This window comes from Lissotriton helveticus, chromosome 10 (assembly GCF_964261635.1).
Source record: "Lissotriton helveticus chromosome 10, aLisHel1.1, whole genome shotgun sequence".
NCBI classification, from domain to species: Eukaryota; Metazoa; Chordata; class Amphibia; order Caudata; family Salamandridae; genus Lissotriton; species Lissotriton helveticus.
The window spans coordinates 829,159,400-829,176,613 of record NC_136071.1 but is presented as its reverse complement, the minus strand read 5'-3'; the positions used below and the strand labels follow the sequence as shown (position 1 = coordinate 829,176,613).

General features: G+C 46.6%; 1 protein-coding gene across 10 annotated transcripts in view; it reads left to right on the top strand.

Annotated features, from left to right (window-relative positions):
- The window catches only part of KIAA1217 (KIAA1217 ortholog), a 1,321,668-nt gene that overhangs the window by 1,226,870 nt on the left and 77,584 nt on the right, over positions 1-17,214 (top strand). For all 10 annotated transcript variants that reach the window (XM_078663443.1, XM_078663442.1, XM_078663445.1 and 7 more), the window contains one exon: positions 12,865-12,995. In XM_078663443.1, coding sequence (XP_078519569.1) covers positions 12,865-12,995 — 131 coding nt within the window. The remainder of the gene's footprint in view (positions 1-12,864; positions 12,996-17,214) is intronic.

The following is a 17,214-nucleotide window of genomic DNA, read 5'->3' as shown; positions in this document are numbered from 1 at the left end:
CTGACGCAAAATCTTTTTAAATCTGGGCACAGATCTTTTATTACCCAGACTCATTGACCCAGAATAATGGGTTTCATTCTCGGGCAAACAAACATTTAATAACATACAGTGGAGGTTCCACAATTGATACACAAGCCTAACAAGCACAGTGGGCTAGATTTATCAAGCCACTGCATTGCCCTTGCATCATGCAAGGTGACACAAGGGTATCGCAATGCTGAAGTCCGATTTACCGAGCCACGCAAAGCCACCTTGTGTGGTCCTGCGTGGCTTGGTAAATCTAGAGTAATGCAAGGCAGCGCAAGTCATTCCGTTGCATTACTCTGCACTGGGAAGTAGTTAAATGGGAATTCTCATGCATCCCCCAATGCTTTTTGCCGCATTCCCAGATTTACTAAGAGTAATAAGCCTGGGAATGCTTAAAAATTGTACTCCTTACTGATAGAGGCATAGTGTGGAGAAATATCTTTATTCCTCCTTGTTGTTTCCTCTTTGTAAGTGTGCTGCGGAATGCAACACACTTAGAAAGAGGAAAACGTTTCTAAGGATTGTTTTTGTCCAGGAAGGTGTGCCTTTTTGCACAAAAACAATCCTGCCTGCAACACAGGCACCTTGCACCATGGCGCAAGGATGCCTGTGTTGGTGCTTGGCAGCACATAATGTGCCAATGTAGAGAGCAGTGATGCACCATGCTTTGCCGTCTGGATTTGATGCAACACAGCAAGTTGTCTTGCTACGTTGCACTGCTTCATATATTGATAAATCTGGCTGAAGATCTCGTGGTAATCCTAGCCTTTGATACCGAAAAGGCATTTGACTGGTTCAACTGATAATTTGTTTTAAACCAGTTCTCATTAAGATATAAATAGGCCCCATAATGCAAAACTATATGTGAGTTAATTATACAAACCCCTCTTCTTCAATCCTTACAGTTGGAGACAAACATCTTCATTTCAACGTCAAAGAGGGAATTATGTGGTTTTTCTCTCACCCTTGTTGCTTGCTTTGCCCATTGACATTACCACTTTAGCCAGATAATTAGAAATTCTGCTGCATTAAGAAGAACGCCCTTTAGAGAATAATACACAAGATGCATCTCTTTGGGACCGGGATGTTGGGGAGCTTGACGAGGAAGATTGGGTGGAGGCCCTGGAAGGACCTAGGGGAGCGGCCGTTTCCACGCGCTTGCGATTGATACAATTCAGGTACCTTCACCGTACATATTACACTAGACAGCGCCTGTGGAGGGCAGGATTGATTGCGTCCCCGACTTGTCTTAGGTGCAACTCAGAGGTGGGGACGCTGCTGCATACAGTGTGGGGCTGTGGGGCTCTTCAGAGGTTTTGGGACAGAGTGTTTCAGTGTTTGAATGAGGTACTGGCTTGGGAGCTGCAGAGGGACCCTAGGCTGGCTTTCCTTCATGTACTGGCTGGGGTTGGGGGCAACAGATACAAGCGTCATTTACTACTGTTGGGGCTGACCTTGGCCAAGAGGGACATAGCGAGATCCTGGAAGGCGCCTCGCGCTCCTTCCTTTACAGCTTGGCAGAACGGGATAGACTTCGGCATGGGTCTGGAACAGCCTGTATATGTCGCACGGGGGTGCCCTCTCAAGCACTATAAAATTTGGAAGCGGTGGGCAGACTATCGAGGCCTGGACCCACCCATAGAGGAGGAGGTTGTGCAGTTAATCTGAGGGCCTTATGACCTTTGTAATGGCGAACGATGTAAGGTGCATGGCGCGATACGGACGGAGTAGGCAGCAGCACGCATGGGAGGGGGGGGGAGTTGAGGGGGGGTTAAAAGGGCGGGTTTTTTTTTTGCACTACTGGACATTTCTTTGTGTGATTTTTTTTCTCCTGATTAACCGCCTATGAAAATGTTTGCATGCTACAGTCATTGATCATTTGCTCTAGTGATTGTCTCTGGTGCTCAGAGAATTACATGATGTATTTCTACCATGCAACTAATAAAATCTGTTTTAAAAAAAAAAAGATGCATCTTTTTGCAGATTACATTCTGTTAATATTGACTGATCGCTACCCGACCCAGTTGGTGGGGTGGGTGGGGGAGGAAGGGGGAGAGTCGACAAAAAAAAACCACTTACCTGTAACAGCCGGCCCCCGCCTCTCCTCTGTCATGGTCCTTCTCTTCCTGCAGTCAGGAAGCACACAGGCTCTAAAGCTCCCCAGAGCCAATCACAATGCTGCAATGCAGTGTTGTGATTGGTCTGAGCACCGTGGTTCAGCACTCAGATGGGGAATGGAAGGCTTTGCATCTTCCTCACCAGGCTGTGTAATGCAGCCTAGAGCCCGGTGGGAAAGATGCACAGTGCATAGGACGGCTCAAAAGTCCCGGCCAAGCAGTCGTCCCCCTGCTCTGTCCAGCCCTGCCCTGAGAGCAACTGATGAAATAGGAAAACTAAAATCATAATAACGATACTTCTTATTTTATTTTTCCTTTTGTTCAGTGGAGCAACGCTCCTCTGCCTTAGCGGTGAAGCCGCCACTTTTTGCATTTGCCACTGTACTGAAAGCATGTTGCTCAATATATGGATGCAAAGTCAACTTGGATAAATCTGAAATGTTGAGCGTGTGCTTCACCCAATATGTGAGAGATATTCTCTCCACAATAGTGCCATTCAGGTGGATGAAAGGCAAGATTAAATATTTGGGTATGAACATCACTCCTAACATGCAAGGGCATTTTAAGTCACACTATCCCACAGTATTTATGTACATCGGAACAGATATTGAAAGATGACAACTCCTTTTTAAATCCTGGCTAGAACATCCAGAAAATAAGAGACTCTTATCTGGGCGAAGGGGTGGGGGTAGGAATTCTAGAGTATTAAGGAATATTCTAATGTGTCCCAAACTGGAGGGAGGACCGGGAGGACCGAACATTGAGAAAAGTGAAAATAGCCTTTCACTAGCCCGTTCAAGAATCAGAAAATGATTGGGCTCAAATGTTCAGGATGGTAATAGGAAGATCCCTGTGGGACCTGCTTTGAATAAACAAAAGGATAGATCAGAACCCACTAGCTTTTGACTCAGAAATAGAAAATCCCTTATTCAGTATTTGGGATAACCCCTCTAAAAGTCCTGAGATTAAAACATTATCTTCTATTCAGTTTAACACTGGGTTCTATCTCATATGGCAGAAGACCTGATAACGTTTGAGAATCTATTTATAGCCTATGTTGCCACAAAAGGTCTAATCTCAAATGTATATAAAGCACTGGTAACTGAGGGTAAACCCCCACATTGGTCAAACATGAAAGCTTGTGATACAGCCCTAGCCAGACAGATTCCTTTAGAACACTGGCATAATTTATAGCGAAACATCTCAAACGACTCACAGTGCGCAAAATAGAGAAGCACTTTGTAAGATAATGCTTCATTGCTGCAGAACACCATGTACACTACACAATATGTTCCCGCAGGTAGAGGAACATATTTGGCGTCAGTGTGTGGAACCAGGTGACAACCTACATGAATGTTGGAATTGCCCAATACTGCTCACTTGTTGGAAAGAAATATTCAGTATTTTAACCCCTTCGACGCTCATGACGAGCTGAGCTAGTCATGAGTTACGCCTCTCGTACACTCATGACGAGCTCAGCTCGTCATGTAACGTGGGTTTTTAAAAACCGCTGCGTACAGCGGGAAAACCACTAGCGCGCATGCGGATAAGGACGGTGATAGGATTCCTTGAAGATCTGGAAATCTTTATTTTTTGGGTTAAGGCCTGATAATATACAGGGTCTTGCGATTAATGACTGAGTGATAATTAAATGCTCATGGCAGTCAAGCAAGAAATAGCAACACGGTACTAAGCTAGACTGGAAGACTCCAGTCTATTTTGACAAGGGTGTTTTAAATCGGGATCCCTAGAATGATCGAGACAAATTTAGTGCCATTTGGTTGATAGACTATTCCCAATCCCAGTCACCACTACTTGCCTACCCGTGAACCTTAAGCACCCTGAGATGCTAGTGGGACTCCTGACACATAGTCTTCATGAGCAATACAGAATCAAAAGAAGGAGAGAAGATGATCTGGCCAACTTTCAAAGGGACGCCACAAACAAATAGACAGTAAAATATGCTCACACTGAGGTGTTGAAACCAAAAGTGACAGTCACCATAGAACTTGGAGGACTCTGGCGGGAGGTTGAAGAGGGGCGAGTTAGTCTTTTCAAACTGAGATATGTTACAAAATGTTTTATTGGAGAATACTTGAAATCTTTGTAATCTAAAAGAATTCTCACTAAAAAAGAACATTATAAGGAAAGCTAATGTTTTGGGTAATATTTGTTATATATTGGTCCACAAGTAAATACATATTTCAGCATTTAACCATTAAAATATCATCCCTCTGGCAAGAAAGTAGATTCTACAAGCTGTTATGGTGGGTTGTAATTAATCATTTGAAATGTTAAGGTGATAGTCATAGAGATGTTAATGACGGGATTAATGGATCAACTTGACTAGCGGCATTGTCAAGAGTAAGTTTTACAGCTAGAGATAGATCAACTTTCTAGTTCTGGTATATACACCCCCATAAAACAATGCATTCCTGTATACATACACAGAGAGGCTTTGGATCAGCCGTCTTCATACATTGGTCTGTTCAACCGCTAGTCACAGCATGATGCCTCCGACTACAGCATAAAGCTTCGGGCCAGTCCACTTCAGCCATTGGCGCTCTGGCACTGGTAGTGTCAGGATTTTGCATGAATACTTGTGTACTTTAATGCCAGAACTGATGGGTCAATTACTTTACTTTGCTAATGCTTTTTTCTTTCTATTCTTTACTCTTTTTTTTTTTTTTTTTTTTTTTAAAACCTTTATTGGAGTAAGCAAGAAAATACAAGGATGGGCCTACAACCACACGGGCTGGCCGCTAAAGAGGAGTAGAAATACAAGATACATGCCCGCAGAGGCAACAGTAGACCAACAGTGCAATACTCCCCACAAAATACAGGACAAAACAGATTTTATTTTATATGAAAGAACAAGCACACAAAAAGGCGAAAGTATAGTACTGACAGTCGGTCCAAAGGACGTAAAGGGGGCATAGCAGCAGGAGAACATAAACGGAGCTTCAAGCTCCAAGGAGATCGGGGGGGGGGGGGGGGGGGGAGGGGCGAGGAGATCAGAGGGGAGAACCGGAAACACCAGTACATCCCCTGTATGAAAGGTTCCAGGAACGCTCGCCTAGGGAGACAGGGTAATCTCAGCAGTGCCTACAAGGGGAGGAGTACAAATGTCGCCACGGTAGTCATTCCATTGACCCCAAACCTTCGTCCACGCCCTGGGTCTGCCCCTGGCCACATAGACAGTCTTCTCACGGAACATGGACCAGTCCATGTTATCCTCCCATTTCGAGACGTCAGGGGGCCTAGAGGCCCCCCAGAGTTGCGCTACATCCCGCTTCGCAACCATATAACCCAGGGTGGCCCATCTGGTCTGGGCCACCGAATAGTCAGTGGGTTCCCAAACATTCAAAAGACAGCGACGAGGTTCCGGACACAAGGACACACCTGTCACCACAGCCATCACTTCAAGCACAGCCGCCCAATAAGCAGCCACCATCGGGCACTCCCAAAGAATATGCAAAAAAGTTGCACTCAAACCACAGCCACGCTTGCATAACCCGTCGGAGGAAAAGCCCATCACCACCAGACGCGGTCCCGTAACGTACACCCGATGAAGGATCTTAAGTTGAACCAGACGGAGACGAGCCGGAATAGCCACCTCCTTCGGGGAGGAGAGGGCCGATTGCCAGTCCTCATCATCAAGTTCCAACCCATCGCCCACCCACGCTTCCCGAAGTCGGACCAGTAGGTCGGCCCGATTATTAATCAACTTTTTATAGATCAGGGAGATAGTGCTATCAGGAAGATGCCCGTCCAGGATACGGTCTTCAAGGGGGGAAGAATCAGGCGGCATATCACCAGGAGCAAATACCGAAGCAAGGGCGTGTCTGACCTGTAGATAACGAAAGAATTCCCGACCATTCAGGCCATAGTCAGCCTGGAGGGCCTGAAACGACCGCACAGAACCCTTAGAGTACACATCCCCCACCTTACAAATCCCAATCACATCCCAACGGTCGAAACCCTTGGTAGACCAGAGACCGCCCAGACGTTCCGAAGCATAAAGCGGTGTCGCCAACGTCAAGCGATCTTCCCAGCCCAAGCTCACATTCGCAGCACGCCACACAGTCAAAGCAGTCAACGTAGGTCCCACAAGATGGCGCCCAGCGGAGCGAGAGTAAAGCACTCTATTAAAATCACCTCCCGGAAGCTGAAGTTTGTCCATCTCGAACGCCGGATTGCGACCCGGCGAAAACATAACGTGATTGATAGCAGACAGGTGGGAGGCCCAATAATATCTCTTAATGTCGGGGAGCGCCATGCCCCCGTCATACCACGGGATGGAGAGTTTCGCGAGAGCAATGCGCGGACGCCCATCCCAAATAAGCTGTCTCTGAAGGCTCTCAATCTCCCGAAAATAGGTCTTAGGGATAGGATCATAATAGTTCTGGAGAGCGTAGAGAAATCGCGGCAATGACATCATTTTAAACAGGGCCGCCCGACCCAGGGGAGATAAGGGAAGTTTACGCCAGCGGGCAACGTCCAAACGTAGTCTAAGCAACGGGGGAAGGAGATTACGATCAAAGCGAAGGGACGAGTCCAAAGTAACAAAAATCCCCAAGTATTTGAAGCCATCCTGGGCCACCTGAATGGGAAGTCTACTCGGCAACGGAGGCAAGACACCAGATAAAACATATACACAGGACTTGGTCCAGTTAATTACAAGGCCCGAGTTAGCACCAAAGGACGCGAGAACGTCAAATAAAACGGATAAAGACTTACGAGGGGAGGTAAGATACAAGAGGATATCGTCTGCATAAAGCGAGACGCGGTCTTCGAAGTCCGGGGCCCAACGAATCCCTTGAAGGGACGGTTCCCACCGAAGCCAAGCCGCCAATGGTTCAAGAGCGAGTGCAAACAGCAGCGGAGACAAGGGGCAACCCTGGCGGGTGCCCCTGCCTAAGGAGAAGGGAGCCGACACCTTACCATTCACCACAACTTGTGCCAGAGGTTCCGCGTACAACAATTTAATCCAGCCAATAAACTCGCACCCGAATCCGAATTTCTCAAGAGTCGCCCATAAATAGGGCCACTCCACAGTATCGAAGGCCATGGAGGCATCCAAAGACGCCAAAATGGCCGGTTCCGTCAACAGCCCCGCCCTCGCTATCACGCCGTGAAGGCGACGTAGATTCAAAGCAGTGTTGCGATGCGGGATAAAACCAGATTGATCTGGATGGACCAAGTACCGAGAGAAGACGGGACGCCAGAAGTTTAGCCAAAACCTTGGGTTCAACATTCAACAGGGATATAGGCCTATATGAGGAACAAAGGTCCCGTGGTTTACCATCTTTGGGGATGACGACTATCGTTGCCAAACGCTGATCGTAAGGGAGGATGTTCCGCTCTCGGGATTCTAAAAACATATCGCGGAGATACGGCGCCATCTTATCGGGACGTAATTTGTACAACTCAATAGGCAACCCGTTCGGGCCCAATGCTTTGCCCGAGCGAAGCGAACGGATAGCAGTGGCTATCTCATCAGCCGTAATAGGGGAGTCCAAAGCAATACGGTCCAAGTCGGAGACACAGGGCAGAGCTATATCATGCAACAGAAGGCGAGAGTCAGCCACATCCCTCACAGACACGGGAGCATACACAACACGGAAGTATTCAGCAAAACTATCAACAATGGCAATCGGGTCAGTCACATTCTCACCACTCGCAGACTGAATCACAGGCACCACACGATTAACTCTTTCTTTCTTGTCCAACCACGCTAGGAGTTTACCCGCTTTATCACCCACATCATATAACCTGCCCTGTTGTTCTCGAAACATCACCTTTGCAGCGTCCGTGACCAGGGATTTATAGGCAAATTGTTTCAAACCCAGGGCGTGAAGTTTCTCAGGCGTGACACCAGAGTCCAGTTCGTCCTCCAAAGCCGAAATCTCCCCCTCAAGGTCTACCACCTCCCTCTTCCCGGCTTTCTTAGCCTCAACAATCAAGGAAAGGGCCTGTCCACGAATCACCGTTTTAAAAGCTTCCCACAGGGACACAGCCGAAGAGACCGACCCCTCGTTGTCCAGGAAATATGCATCCATGGACTTGAGCAAGAGGCTACGGGTCTCAGGGGAGGAAAGGTACCATGGGTTAATGGGAGCTACTCGGCCCGCTGCCTCTACCCCAACCTCAAAACGAAGCCAGAGCGGCGAGTGGTCAGAGATACCCCTTGGCAAATGCAAAATCTCACTGACCGCCGATGACTGGGCCGCGGGCATCAGGAAATAGTCCAGCCGAGACAAACTGCCATGTGCCCCAGAGTGGAATGTGTATTGAAGCTGAGTAGGATGCAACAGTCGCCAGCAGTCCACAAGGCCAAAGGTATCTAGAAACCCACCCAACCACTGCTGAGCAGCCGGAGTATCCCTAGGGGGATGGCGATCGTGAAGGCCGGAAAGCACCGAATTAAAATCCCCGGCCAGGAAGAGAGTACTATTAGGGAGATCTAACAAGACGCGGCCCAAATCGGTGAAAGTAGAAGTCTGCAAACCCGGGGGGACATAAACATTGAAGAGAGATAGGGTGCGGCCCTCATATCTACCCACCAAGACCGCATACCTCCCTCGGTCATCTTGAATCACCTCATCAATTGCCAGGGGGAGGGAGGTTCGAACAAGGATACCCACACCCCTGGAACCGGAGGTAAACCCCGAGTGTGCCACAAGGCGGTAGCCCCACCTATTCATTGCATAACAAACATTTCCAATCAAATGAGTTTCTTGCAGGAAAACAATGTCCGGTGATAAACGTCGTATACATTTCAAAACCACACTACGCTTAATACGATCTCCCAGACCGTTAACGTTCCAGGAAACGAATTTTAACCCTCTACCCCCCATCCCATCCACCCGAGCCAAGACCCCTCGTCCATGAGCACGACATCAGAAACAGCAGCAAACACAGGAGCAATCCGCCTTGAAAACAACACACAGAAAAGAAAAAACTTCCCAACCCCCCTCCCCCAAACTGAGAAGGAACACCCCCCACCCTGCACCCCTGCAAAAAGCTAAAGAGCCACCCCAACCTGCAGTGTGCCTGTCGCCCTAGAACCCCTATTCTACACAAAGACCCCGGAGGAGGAAAGGCCCCCGTTCCACCCGCCACCCGACCACACCAAGAACGAAAAGAAACAAACTAAAGACAGAATAATTATACTGGAGAGGAACGCCGGCCAACACTCCTGAAAGCGTACTCAAAGTAAGACATGAGAGCCGAACAGTCAGATCTCCGCACCACCTTCGGCACCACCAGGGTGAGCGGCGGGCTCAGTCTCAGGAGGATGGTCAGGCAAGGAGTCCAACCAGTCATTAACAACATCTGGTCGATCAAAGAAAAGGGTACGCTCATTATACTCGACCCGAAGCCTGGTGGGAAAGAGCATAGCATAGCGTAGGCCCCGGTCCCGAAGACGTTTCTTGGCACCACGAAATTCCATCCGTTGTCTCTGAACTTGTTGGGAAAAGTCCGGGTAAAAGTTCACCGTGGCATTTTCAAAGGCCACCGGGCCCTTTACCCGCGAAGCCTGCAGGATAGCGTCCCGGTCTCTATAATGGAAAAGCTTCGCCACAATAGGTCTCGGCGGGGCTCCCGGCTTACCTTTGCCCCCCGGAACACGATGTGCACGTTCCACTGTGAAAAACTTAGTAAGACCAGAAGGGGCAAGATGGTTCAAGACCAGATCTTCAACCAGGAGATCCACCGAGTGGGGTTCTGGGTTCTCCGGTACACCAACCAGACGGACATTGCAGCGACGTGCCCTATTTTCAAAATCCTCCAGGCGTCGGGTCATGAAGTCGTTCACCCGACGGAGATTCCCGACCTCCGTCTGGAGCTCCGATACGTCGTTCGTGAGGCTGGATGATTTAATATCCAATGATTGTACCCTTTCATTCGTCTTGCCGAGATCAGCACGAATCAGATTCACTTCAATAGCCACAGTGTCAAGTTTATGGGCCAAGGCCTCGTACTGTAGGCCGATGGATTCCCTCACGCCCGAAATGGCGCCCATGATGTCCTGCAGGGAGGGCTCCGCCGACTCCTCCAAAACTCGATCGGACGCTGGAATAGGACCAGGCAGGGCAGCTCCGGGGGACCCCTTAGAATGGGTATAGCGGTCCATAACATTTGATTGAACCGGAGCTCCGCGCAGAGGTGTTTTCGTCTTGCGCGTCTCCCTGTCCCCTCTGCCCGCCATTTTGAAGATGCGTCACAAGGCGAGCCACCAGGGTCAACGGGCCCAACACCCAAATCGCAGGACCAAAGGTTCCAAAAAGGGGGCACCACTCGGGTAGAGGTCGCCAAACCAACAAATAGTCCACAGGAAGGCCCAACAGCCGATCTGCCTCCAAGTATCGGCCCCTGCGCGACACGCACACTCGCGGCCCAAGTCGAAACAGAATCGAAACCGAAACTTAGGAGGGGTACCCACAAGGCTAGTTCTCCTGCCGCTGTTGTTCGATTCCAGGACGGCCACAGAACCGCACCCCGTCCCGGGCGCACCTCAAGGGCGGAGCCCAAAAGTTCAGATCACCATATCTCAGGAATCCAATGTCCAAATCGATTTCTGAAAAGTGCCAGGGTCATCAGCCAAACGTCCTCCACATGAATTCTTGCAGGAAATCAGGATTCAGTCAGGATAAAATGCCGGGAGCGGCGAGGGTCCGGAGAGCGCTGTGCTCAAGCGGCCATCTCGGATGCCCGCCAAGCTCCTCCCCCTCTTTACTCTTTTTTAAAATCTTTTTGCGTTTCAACTAAATCTTCAGGTTACAGTAATGCAATATTAACCTTTTTTTTTGCACCACTAAGACTCATATTTTCCTGTGATGTGCATTAAAACTGGAAAAGGTTTCTACATCAGAGTACTAGGAAGCACCTGTACTGTTCTATTAAAATTATATAAAATGGTTAATATGTTTTTATTATCATAAGGTCGTCATATTTAATTGACATCTCTTTTCCTTACTTTTTATTTTTGTGGTGTTTGCTTGCAATACGTTTTTTAAGCCCTATTGACTAGGCCAATGCTTGTTTATGGGGACAATTCTTAGCTTCTTACATCTAGAAAATACCTGTGCTTGTTAAAATGCTGAAATATATAGCATGCTTATACATTTTATTAAAGTTAAACTACAGAGTACCATTTAGATATATAACAGAAAACTGGGGGCATATTTATCACATTTTCAAAACGCAGCAAGCCACCTTGCTGTACTGTGCTGCATGAAATGGATAAGACAGGAATGTGCCGTATTTAACATTATATAATACAGTGCAATCCTACTCTCTGCCTGCGCTGGCACATGACGTGCTGCCTAGCACCAACACAGGCCCCCTTGCACCACTGTGCTAGGGTACCTGCATTTTTGGCAGGTACCAACAGCATCGTTGGCAGTTTTGTTTTTGTGGAAGAAGCGTCACCTTCCTGCAGAAAAACAATCCTCAGAGACATTTTCCTCTTTCTGTGTGTGCTGCAGAATGCAACACGCACAGAAAGAGGAAAAAATTAAGATACATAGTTATTTCTCCTCAGTACCCCTCCCCTGGGGAGTTGTAGCATTTGGACGCATTCCCAGTACCACTAATGATAAATCTGGGAATGCTTCAGAATCCATGGGTGGGTGCGCTCACGGGAACACCCCTGCTCCACCCATGTAACGGCTTCCTGGTGCAGAGTAGCGCAAGGCAGTGACTTCCGCTGTCCTGCGCTGCTCCACATGTACTGAGCCATGCGGGCCACGCCTAGGGGCCTTGTGTGGCTTGGTAAATATCATTCTAGGTTTTGCTTCACCCTTGCGCCCCGCAACGGCGACGCAAATCCATGATAAATAAGGGGCTTACGTTTTTTTCAGCAAGTGTGTTTCTGACTTTATAGCAGAAATATGTTAGGCGACGTGTGGTAATAATTTTGAATTGTCTTGTCCCTTTTGAAACATTTCAAAGGATAATAAAACAACTATTTTGGTATCCACAGTAGCTTTACTTATGTATTTAATTGTTCTCTTGGGTAGACTGTTCCTATCCATCTGCGCATTTCTTAAGCAAATGAGCGAACATTGATTTGCCTACGAGAGCACTTATGTTGTGTATTCATAAAAATAAACTTCCAAACTCAGGAAAAATACATTTTGATATTGATTAGACGAAGGACAGGAGTTACTAATGGCATTCTGTATGGTTACTACTTGACTTAAGTTTTATATTTTATTTTAAATAAAGCTTGCCTTGAATAGATTTCATTTGCCAGACACAGAGGCACATGCTGCTCACTACAGCCGCCAAGTTGTCCATAACTTTTAGGAAAGTACATGAAACAATGAAGGGGCACAGGGAAATGAGGCAGTGCACAGCAACGTGCAATCAAAATGTAGTATTCGACTTGAATTACTTAAGTTACATGAAGAAACTGGTGAAGGCTGCAGGATTTTTATGAACGTTTCTAGTGTATAAGTTCTTTAGGTGGGGACATCGGAATTTGTGTTCAACAAACTTCAACTGATAAATATAATATTATGGTATTCAGTGTGTTTTTAAGTCTCCTACGGTGTATGTGTATTTATATAGCGTGAACATAGCTGGGAAACAAAGGGGCATTTTTGGAGATGATCTAAGATCATGCTGAAGTGGGGAGGTGCAGAATTGTTTACACTGACACATGAGCATGCACAAACCGTTTGTCTGCTTTCTTTTATTTCTATCTTAGTGACTTGGAAGGCTTTGTTGACGATCTTAAAAAGGACTCTTCCTCTGTTAACAAAGGCGTTACGCTTAAAGATGTTGAGGATGGCGCCTTCAGTCTACGGCAGATCGGGGAAGCCGTTGCAAACCTGAAAGGTATGTTTGGATTGTTTTAATCAATGTAGACGTTTTCTCCATCCAGGTGTTGATCGTGCTCTCGAAAATAGTGAAAATAAAATGCTATCCACCAGGAGCCTATCATGCCTACACAGCAGTTTTTGATGCCGTCGCCATAAAGCAAGTTTTGAGATTAGGCTAAAAATCACATCTTCGGTGAAATGGGTATTGAGACAGCACCTGAACTTGGTGCAAGCTTGCTCTGTTCCTGGCGCAGTTCTCTGGGTATGTTGTGTTTATGGTGAAAAGAGTGCTGGCTCTTTAAGAGGCGTTTTGTAGCTTTTGAGTTTGTTCAGCACACACGCACACCACCAGGAACAGCCTCAGAGGGTTCATGAAAGAGACTGCCATACTCAGGGTGGCACTCACAGATCCTACATAACTCGGAGCTCTGGGTCCTTGCTGTCTGTCTCTCTTATTGACGACCCCCCCCCCCCATCACAAGTGTCCATGCCACCCCCTCATTACCATGCCACAACTGGCTCGACGGTGGTCGGAACCTTGTGATGCTGAATTAACCTCAGCATGAATATGAAAAGACGGGATTTCACCTCTAGAGTCTGCTTACCATTTTCTAGAATCCCGTCACAGGTCGACTGGACCTTTTTACCTGTCATAGAGTGTATTAGGCAACCTAGTCACAACGAAACAATTTAATTATCCCAATATCCAATTGCTTTCCCCAAAGAACCACTTACTAAAGACTGAATTTAAAAGGTTTATTACATAACCAAAAATAGCTGGAGATACAGGCACCTCAACAAGAGGTTCAGAAGATAAACAGGTACTAATACAAACATAATCCTACGGAAAAGTCTCAACCGGCTAATGAAAAGAACGAGAATCAACTCCAGGATCATTAAACTAAACAGGATAGCTATAACTTGAGTTCTGGTACTCATCAGGATAAAAGACATAGATTCAGATTAGTCTGTCCCTACTCTATGCTAGATGACATCCCTACTCAACAATAGCCCAACCTAACCAAAAGGTGTCAGCCGTGGAGACTTCCAAAGAAGTTCGCCACCTTCTCCCTTAGACTAGAGACTCCATCACCGCTGCTAAGCCCTTTTCCCAAGCGACCGCTCTCTCTAGCTCCTCAGCCATCTGCTCTGCCTCCACCCTCGGGGCACTGTCCCTAATACCAAACCCCACAATGTGAATGGAACGCCTTCAGGTACGCCCATCCAGAAGGTGTTGGGTTCTGTAAATTTCCACATGGCACTGGTCCATCCTTGTCCGTTCTAACGTCCTTGGGTCCCAGGCTCTTCATCCTTTCAAGTTGCCTTCTTGAATTCCTGGTCTACTCCTCCATGTCTGAGTCTAGTATCCTAACATTCTTACACAATGGGCCCTTCTACTCTACTATCTGCTCGATGAGGCGCCTGCAAAGGAATACACGCAAATAACTCACAGTCTATAACAGTTGCAACATTTTCTAAAAGGCTCTTTTATAAATCATTTCTACAGTTAAATGTTAAGCAAGACATTTTCCAACAAGCCTGTACCCATTCACTGAACTAGGCCTCTGCTTGACTTATAGGCCCAGCGCTTTATATTAACACTTCTTCTTGGTTCACAAGGCCTCCAACCTTATACTGCAAATGCATTTTCTACTTTAAGCGAATCATCTAATATATATGAAGACCGTTACATTTCAGATAAAGCAACTCTAAAGGCTCGTTTATACTTATTTAAACACACATTGCATCAGTAAAAGGTTTCATTTCAACAGCGTCGCTGTTTAAGCAGCAAAGGTATACTTGCAATCCAACTAGTTCTCTATTCTTCATTGCACTACAACATGATTAAAGTCCTTTATATATATATGGGTGCGGCCTACTTGTACATATGGTGCACCCCTACATACTTCACTGTAAATGGCGCTCTCTCAATATGGCCAAGGCCATGCCCAGTCAGTCCTCGTGCGGCCACCTGACTCATCAGAGGAGTGTTGATCAAGTACCATCCTCAGGGCAGAAATGTGGGACTGTCTTTCGAACTTCCAACTTGACATTAACATCACCTGCATGTGTCTATATGGGTGAGGGGGGGGGGTGGGGTGGAAGTAGGGCTCCTCCAACTTGGACAGCGATCTATTACACCAAAACTACAACTTTCGCCACTGAAACATCTCCGAAGATGATGGTAACCACCTGCTATTTTGGCCAATACTTTGTCCTTTTATTATTGTGGGCGCATTTGGATCCCTCTCATAGGCCCGTATGGAATGGGGCATAACATGTTGAAATCAGTGCTACTGCACCTGATTTTGCACGTGGACCCATAATTCCAGGTATTTTTCACCAAAGACAAAGGCCTCCAGGTATAACCTGGAGGAACCTGGAGGTTTGGTCCACATAAAAAAAAGAAAACAGGATTATGACACCATGAAAATCAGATGTGGTAAAACCACATTCTTGTCATCCTGTTTTGACAGAAAGCAATACTTGTCCCCACAAAACAAGAGCCTTTGTGGTCGGACTCCTCGTACACTAGACACAGCTTAAAATCCAAGTTTATTGTTGTGTTAGATGTTGGTTTAACTCATTGGGGGAAGCTTTGATTATCCAGAGAGTTGCCTGGTCCCTATATGAAGGATTGCACAGCTCCAGAAATTGGTCAGCCTGCAACTGTGGCACCAGGCAGAGCATGCAATGTCAACTTTAAGACTTCCACTTAGGCAGGCTGCCCCAGAAAGTGAAAAATCTATGATGACTCACTTTCATCATAAATGGCTCGGACGTTTGCAATGGTATGATGATAGATTGCACTGCAGCAAATGCTGCACTGGGGGTAGGTTAATGTTATGAGATGAACTGATAAAAAAGCTGTCTTCTTGTACCACTACCTGCACCAGATTTGCTATGTGTGTGTGTGTGTGTGTGTGTGTGTGTGTGTGTGTGTGATGGAAGTTGTCATTCTGCAGCCAATGCTGTGTCCGTGTGAGCGAGACTGAATCCTTTATGAAGTTTGTAAGGATTTGATCTGTTTTGTGTACTTAAGGGAAGCTTGTAATTCATCTTCCCTTGTTGTGCCTATTTAAAGTTCCGGGGAAGCTTGCACTGTTGCTGCCCCTATTTGATTTCTTTGTGCACTGCTGCTGCTTGTACTATGTCTTTCTGTGTGGAAGTACAAGATAAGCTTGGCGCCTGCTGTCCATGCTGTACCTGTTGAGATTTGCAAGTGAATATTACACTGCAACTACCTGTGCTGTAGCTGTTTTGCATGTACAGGTAAGCTTGCAATGATGCTGCCAATATTGTATCTGTTATGTGTGATGGCATGTGTGGCTGTAGATAGACATGCTTAGCATAAGTTCGCCATCTAGTGTTGGCTCGGAAGTTTGCAAGTTGTTTTCCTTCAAAGAAGTCTTTCGAGTCACAAGTTACAGTGACTCCTCCTCTTGTAGTGCGCATGGTCATCAACTCCATTGCCTTTTCATTGAGGAACATTGCCTTGCTACTATTCAGTTTGTATAGAAAGTGGAAATAAGGAACTCCTGCAATACCCCATCTGTTATTTCCGTCCCTTTTTCACACATCTGTTTTCATGACCACTTCCTAAAAGTTGATGGCTTTAATGGGGCCTCAGAACTTACTGGATGTGGCACCACCTCTAGCTCTAATGAGCTTTGATTTGATCTTTCCTGCTTTTACAGACTCCTGCATTTCTGACACTTTACCTACATGTCGTATCGCTACTCTCAACTACTCGGTATGTCCGAGTGCGGTACTAGCTCAAACTGTGTGCATCTCTTGTTATGTATGTAGTTGTGCACAAACTCTCCCTTGCGAGTTTAATTCCTGTGGTTGATACTCCTTTCTCTGTTTGGTGCAGATGCTCTGGGGCCTGAAGCATCATCATGCTTTGTTGCTGGCTACTCTCTCCCGTGATATCCGCATATGCAGGGCTTTAAATGAGCAGATACTGTCTTTCACAGAGTACTTTCATTATTTTAAACTGAAAAGGAGAGTACCAGCCCTTTTCAGAAAAGATACAGTACTTTTAATGCGAGAGGGCTGACTCTTCTCAGTAGAAAATAGTTTCAAGCACCGTGCATACCCAATGGCTTTCTAGATTTCAAGAGTGCTGAGGTGTAAATCATTTCTCCAGGCCTATGAACATCAAAGAGGCATGGAAAAGGTGCCTGCCATTTTCAGAAACAAAGAGACAAGTGTCCTTACTCACAAAGTAA